We start from the raw sequence: 7,163 nt of genomic DNA on the forward strand, positions 1-7,163 counted from the left end.
ACCTTCTTCTTCCTCCTCCTCTCCATCTTCGGACTCTTCACTCGCAGCCTTCTTCTTTTTCTTTCCACCATCTTGTTTTTCTTGTAGACACTCCATCACTAAATCATCTACTTCCTTTTTTCTATATATAGGCAATAGAGGACATATGCATAAGTAATTATTATATATATTTTTAATTTGAAAATTATAATTATTCTTAAGTATGTGCTCTCAGAGTGAAAATAAAACTGTTTGAGGTGGAACGAGATGAAAATTTGTAATACTATTTTCATTCAGATTTCCTCATTTTACTCTTGGATACAGAATACTCACTCCTACATTAGATGAATAAAAGCAGAAGTACCTGCTGCATCCAGCATACGTATTAATAAAACTTACAATAAAAGAAACTATTAAAAAATAACTTTATTCTTTTCACTTCAATATATGTATATCTTGCTTACCTTTCTGTGAGATCGACGTCCAATTTTTCTTCTATCTGTTGCCTTACTTTCTTTGCAGACATTGTAGTAAGGTCAGCATCTTTCAGAATAGCTGGAAAATATATAACAAATAACAAAGATATTTTATAAAAGTATAAAAATGATTATAAAGTTCTTTAAGAAAAAGATTCTAAAGGAGTTTTATTTGTGTTAATGTTATATGAATGGTTATTATATAGCATTGATTATATCCACGAATATATTACCATAATTAGAATAATTACTGCAGAACAAAGTTCTAACGAAGTATCTTAGCGAAAAGATTAAAGGAATGATAAGTTTCCGCAGAATTATTATCTACAAGAAGCAATACATATATATATATATACACACATGATTTCAGTTCTATTTAATTTAATTAATTGCCTTAAAAATGTTGTCTATCATAAAATAGAACGAAAACATAAGCAACAATTTGTGTACAATTTGTGTAAAGGTATGCACTATCTAAACATTTCTTTTCTCTTTGCTCATTGAATAAATTCAAAATGAAAAAAAGAAAAAAAAAAAAAAAAGAAGAAGAAGAAAGAAAAAAGAAAAAAAAAAGAAAAGAGAGAGAAAAAAAGAAAAAGTTATTAAAAAAACCGACAAGTGGTATATCGCATAGCAATGAAAATGACTAGTTCAAGTTCATGATACATATATAAACTCATATAAGGCAATCGGATTTCCCGCCGCGGGATTCGATAAATACAGAGTGCAAATGGCGGACCATGATCATGCCGGTTGGACGATCTCGCGCGAATCCGATAATGAAAATAAGTCTGAAAGTAAACGGACAAATACGGATTAACGTTGTTAAATGTAACGATGATGAATATCTATTATTTTAATCGAAGTATCAATCTGAAGTCATGCGCTATACGCTGAAAGAAAAACTACAAATCTCTTTAAAGTAGGGGTATATAACCGTCGATCGTCGATAATAAAATCAACCTCTCTTACTTCCTCTCTTTCTTTCTCTCTCTCTCTCTCTCTTTCTTTCTCTCTCTCTCTCTCTCTCTCTCTCTCTCTCTCTCTCTCTCTCTCTCTGTTTCTCTGTCTCTCTTTCTCTTTCTCTCTCCTCAAAAAAAAAAAAAAAAAATATATAAAGAAAGGAAAAAAACCGAAAATACGACGACATTACGTGCTTTGTCATCGCTTCTCCGTCTCTCGTGACGATCATGAATGACTATGGCGGGAAAGGACGGATTATGGGTGTAAATACTCACGTAGTTGAAGGGTTGCACGCTCGCTTGAAACGTTGGTAGGTAAGTAGGTAGGTAAGTAGATAGATAGGTAGACAACAACGACGACGACGACGACGACAACGACGAAGACGACGAAGACAACGACGACGACGGCGACATGATAATGATAATGATAATGATAATGATAATGACGACAACGACAACGACAACGACGACAAAGATGATAGATCAGCAAGAATAGGAAAATAATAATGTGAAAAATAACATCGATGAGATCGAAAGTAGAAAATAATGGAAGAAAACTAAGGTTAAAGGTGAAACCATCGTATATAGGTAGATTAATAGTAGAAACATCGTATTCGAATAAAACGCAACGTAGAAAGAGTCTCTGTGAAAAAGGAGAGAGAGAGAGAGAGAGAGAGAGAGAGAGAGAGAGAAAGAGAAAGAGAAAGAGAAAGAGAAAGAGAGAGAGAAAGAGAGATGATAATAGGCGCGCGGCGTAAGAAGGCGCCTTCGCTCGCGCGCCACGAACGCGTCGTATATAGCGGGCGGAGGAAGGCACCTAACACGATAGAGGGAAAAAGAAAGCTCGGGTTTGCCGTCTTAACCAATGAGAAACGAGGATTTTTTTCTTTTCTTTTCTTTTCTTTTTTCTTTCTTTCTTTCTTTCTTCTTCCTTTTATTTTACTTTTTTTCGTTTCTTTTTTTTTTCCCCTTTCTTCCTTTCCTCCTTTTTCTTTTCTCTCTTTCGAAAAAGTCGACGAGGAAAAAAAATTTTTCTCTTAGGACCGATAGAACACGTACCAACGTAAGACCCGATATATCTAATGTAACGAGACGTAACGTCTATCATCCTCGTATAGATGAAAAATACTACGGGGTCGGCGATTAGTAATGGCCGGCGTGGGGCACGCCACTTGGCCACATACGTGCGCGCTAAAGTCGTCACGTCGCAAGAGGAAAGAGCCTGTTTTACTATTCATTCCGATGTACGGGTATACACGTAATTTGTCGTAACAATCGTTAATATCTCATATAGGATATAATCACGTCTCGAAATTATTTATATCAATGAATATCGTTACTTACCGGTGATCTCCTTACGGATCTCGTCCTTGGAGATATCGGCCATGGTAATGCTTCTCGTTGTGCGTACTGCTGCCAACTGAACCTATGCCGGCTGCGGACTCCCGTAGCGTCCGTTGGTACAGTTACTCGAAAAAGTGAAACATTGCGCGTTAGGCTTCCCTATCTTTAATAACGGATAACTCAACGACGATAGGTTAAATACGTTTACAATATACACCAAATCGTATTAGTTTTTTATTCTTAACAAGTTTCTCATGACGCCCCTCGCATAATTTTTCGATCGAACAGACCGATTTGGAATTTTTACAGGAGTGTTCGAAGAAAATTATTGTTATGACTGTACAAAGAGCGACCGTTCGTGGCTGCCAGTGGCGTCCACGGTACAGTCGAGTCCCGTTAACGCTCTCTCCTATCTCATAAAATTCACTTTCGATTATCCATAACTTCTTTCTTATTGGTTTAAGACGGATATTGTATACACCAAATCAGGCCAATTTTTTTTTCTCTACAAGTTTCTTATTATGCCCCACGCACAATATTGCAATTTAAGCGTCTGAATTTTCATTTAATGTCTACGGTAGGACAGCCTTATTGCAAGCGTCTGTACCGAAGCGACCGGTCCGGGTTTCGAGCGTCGGGCATGCAGTCGCATCGTATGACAATCAGGATGCGAGGCTTTACGTAAACAATTAAAAAAGGCTCTTCTTCATTCGGAGCAACGCTCGATATGGCATCGTCAAACGTATCTCCTAACGAAATTTATTTCGATCGTCTAAGCTTTTATATCTTCGTACACTTTGTGCGAAGGTTATAAGTTCACCAGAAACGCATTTATCTGCTATCTCTTTCCCTCTTTCTTTGATTCGTTGCTCAGTCCTTTTCTCTCTCTCTCTCTCTCTCTCTCTCACTCTCTCTCTCTCTCTCTCTCTTGCTCTCGCGCTCTTTCTTTTCTTTTTCTTTTTTTCTCTATCTCAATCTCTATATCTATTCGTATCTCTATCTCTATCTTAAAATTTTCTTATTCTCTGTGACAGGTTTATATTCTGTCATATTTCTACAACGGAATATCCTATTTTCGAGATTCTTACGACCAATAAATAGTTAGATAAATGTATGTGAAAATGTTATGTGAAATCTTATCATATTATGACGAATGAATGCGTGCATACGAAGAAAAGAAAACAAACAAATTTCTTGTATTTCAGGAACGATCGTCCTCGAGCATAATTACACCCAATCAGTGCGATATTTTATTAGGCCGCGACTGTTCGAAGCGACCACTTGGTTTCTTCGTTGGTTAGTACAGTAACGTTAAAAATTATATCAATGGCGGTAGTAATACATAACCTTTAGAAGAGCATAACTCTTAAACGGTTAGTTCAAAATATTTACTGTCTTCACAAAATCGTATCAATTTTTTACGCTCTAAATATTTCTCATGAAGCGCTACGTACGATTTTATCGTTTAAACTTTACAAAAAGATTGTTTCGTTATATCTAAGATTATACTTCGATCATTGACTGTACTACATCTGTCGTATTTCTAATAGAAATGAATTTCTCTGCTAATCGTTATATAAATTTAATTTGTTTAAAATAAATAGATTATAGAATTTTTCGTATCATTATACGTATTTATTTCTTTTTAATATATCTCAAAAATGATATTTATTCTTGACACATGGACAACGTAATGCCACGCCACGAATGTTTAAATGCTTTAAAATGGCGGTTCTCTTTTTCGCGGATTCATCCTTTCAACTAACTATTCTATCCAATGATTACTCTGATATAAGAATAAAATGGATCATTTTTAAATACATTAATTATTAATATGAATAATTCACAAAAATGTTACGAGTAGAAAATTTGACTTTTTTGACATAAATCAATAGTATTACGCATTTTCCCTAAAAATACCATTTTCCCTCTCAATTTCTTATTATTTCCGGTCGTTCAAGGCAGTATTATTAATCTTAGTAAAATGATTATCTTTTTATCTAATTAATATATATTAAATATCATCAAAATAATTTTAATTTATTTTTAACATTACAAAATAATCAATCATTGTTCCTTTGTTAACTAAACGAAGAGGCATATAGTTGCTGATTTGCTTCTGAAATATTGATATTTTCGCACTATTCATCGTAGCACGCTATCTGATGGCAACGTAGAATTTTGTACGATAAGCGATACATGAGCAAGAGAAGAGCGGGAAATTTAATTTCAAATAAAAATGAAAAATATCCCAAGATAAACATAAATAACTTATAGAAAATATAAAAACTTTCTTTATTAATATTTATATTATATGATATAGATTTATATATATATATATATATATATATATATATATATATATATATATATATATATATATATGTAGATTTCAATCATAATATTTCTTTATGATTCATGATTCATGGATGTAACAATACATATTTTAACAATATATATTTTTTTTGCCAATTTAGTAATATTTACTTATTTATTTTATAATCTTATATATTTTGTCAATGATTTATAACTTATAAGTTTATATTTGTATTACTTTAAAGTATAATGATAACTGAACATAGATACAATTTTAACTAACGTTATATTTTGGAGTGCTGAAGAAATGAATAAAAGAATTTATTCATATATAAATCACAGTCAATTTTGAAAATATCATATTAAGAAAAAAATGTAATGACAAAAATTATTGAATTCTACTACTTGCATTAGTCATTTATATAATTTTATACGATTCATGAAAAGATGAAGCATGGAAGAAAAAAATATTAAATCATTAATAATAATAATAATAATAATATAATAATAATAATAATAATTTATTGATTCACATATTTATATGTTTATTTCTATAGAATCTTTTTTGGTTAAATTAAAATAATAAAAATAAAAAATTTGTTTAAATATATGTTAATCTTTTAAGTTAATTATATATTACACATAATTTAAATACTGTATGATATTTCTTTGGTTATATTTATAATATTTACTTTGTATCTATTACATATAAAGAAATACATAGAAAATTTATCTTTATTATTACTGGAGAAAGGTTAAAACAATGTTTATAAAAATATATTGTTTTTTTGTTATAAAACCATTGATATACAATATGATTCTTTGTATATTTTTTGATACATATGAAACTTATTCATGTAAATTCTAAAATTACTAACAATTGTCTTAGAATTTTATGTTTTTGCCACGCAATAGTTATCATGTCAATACATTTCTTTTAAGCTTTCTTGTTTTAATATCAAAATCATTGTTATATTATTTCCTTTTCATATACATACTGATCATTTTTTTGTTTATATGTGCCTACAAATACAGTATCTTTCTTTTCATCCGTCATCATAAATGAATTTATACATCTCGTCTTCTATTCCTGTTTTTACTTTGTAGAATTTCATCCAACTTAGAATCTATTGCACTAGATTTTTTTCTACTTTTATAATAAAATATCTTGAATACCTTTTCGAATAGAATAAATCTTAATAAAATCATTAGGATCAGATTATTATTATCAGATTTGATATTCCTTAAACTTCACATTTTCACAGAACCTGTTGAGCTTAGTTCATTACTTCATTGTATTTCATAGTCGTAGTTGATATTATAAGATATATTAAGCTTATTTATTGTTATAAAATGTTGCAATAATAATATTCAACTATATGTATTAATTCTTCTTTCTTCTTTCCTAATATTTCTGCTAAAAATCTCATCAAATCTTTTCTTCCAAGTATTCCAATGTTATTAAAACTCAGAGTTACTAATTCTCTGACATTAGAATATATCAATGTATGATAATTTTAGCAACCACTGTTGTGTTATATGTAAATCCACAAATGCAAATATGTTAATCATATAACTCTTCTGATATATTATTCTCTTCGCTAAAGAAATATATAATCCTTCTTCAATTAATCTTATTACAACTCATATTTCAAAAGTACATTATCATTGCGTGCTGCTACCTGGACTGACAGATTCTTAAACTAACTTAAATCGATGAATCAAACGTACCAATTATCGATGTCTTCCGTCGTATCCAAGACTTGATTGGTTATATTTGAACAATCACTTGAGTATTCATCAATATCGTATTAAATAACATTCTAAGAAGTAATTGGATTATAAATAGATTAATTGAAAGTTGAAATGAAATTTCATGGATATATGGATTAAATAATACGATACATGGTTATAAAAGATTTCTAAATAATTTTTGAATTAGTCGTCGAACAAAAGAAATTTTGAATTTGCGACAGGAGTCTATTAATAGAAATGAATAGAAGTGAATAAATTGACAAAACAAAGAAAAGAGAAAAACAAAAAAAAAAAAAACCAAAAAGAAAAGAAAAAGAGAAAGAAACCCTTT

At 30.6% G+C, this 7,163-nt stretch overlaps 1 protein-coding gene and 1 long non-coding RNA gene across 2 annotated transcripts in view; both read right to left on the reverse strand.

The window, feature by feature from the left end:
* Positions 1 to 2,893, reverse strand: part of LOC124430027 (upstream activation factor subunit spp27) — a 5,386-nt gene extending 2,493 nt beyond the window's left edge. Inside the window, exons 1-3 of the mRNA XM_046976017.1 lie at positions 2,762 to 2,893; positions 444 to 534; positions 1 to 121 (exon numbers count right to left, since the gene is read on the reverse strand). The exon at positions 1 to 121 is cut by the window's left edge and continues 172 nt beyond it. Coding sequence (XP_046831973.1) covers positions 1 to 121; positions 444 to 534; positions 2,762 to 2,804 — 255 coding nt within the window. The 5' untranslated portion in view covers positions 2,805 to 2,893. The remainder of the gene's footprint in view (positions 122 to 443; positions 535 to 2,761) is intronic.
* A 2,992-nt stretch (positions 2,894 to 5,885) lies between these two features.
* LOC124430050 lies at positions 5,886 to 7,088 on the reverse strand. Its single transcript, XR_006943629.1, has 2 exons — positions 6,809 to 7,088; positions 5,886 to 6,678 (listed from the first exon to the last, which is right to left on the reverse strand). It is a non-coding gene; the product is annotated as an uncharacterized LOC124430050 (long non-coding RNA).
* Between the last annotated feature and the right edge of the window lie 75 nt (positions 7,089 to 7,163).

This window comes from Vespa crabro, chromosome 17 (genome assembly GCF_910589235.1).
Source record: "Vespa crabro chromosome 17, iyVesCrab1.2, whole genome shotgun sequence".
NCBI classification, from domain to species: domain Eukaryota; kingdom Metazoa; phylum Arthropoda; class Insecta; order Hymenoptera; family Vespidae; genus Vespa; species Vespa crabro.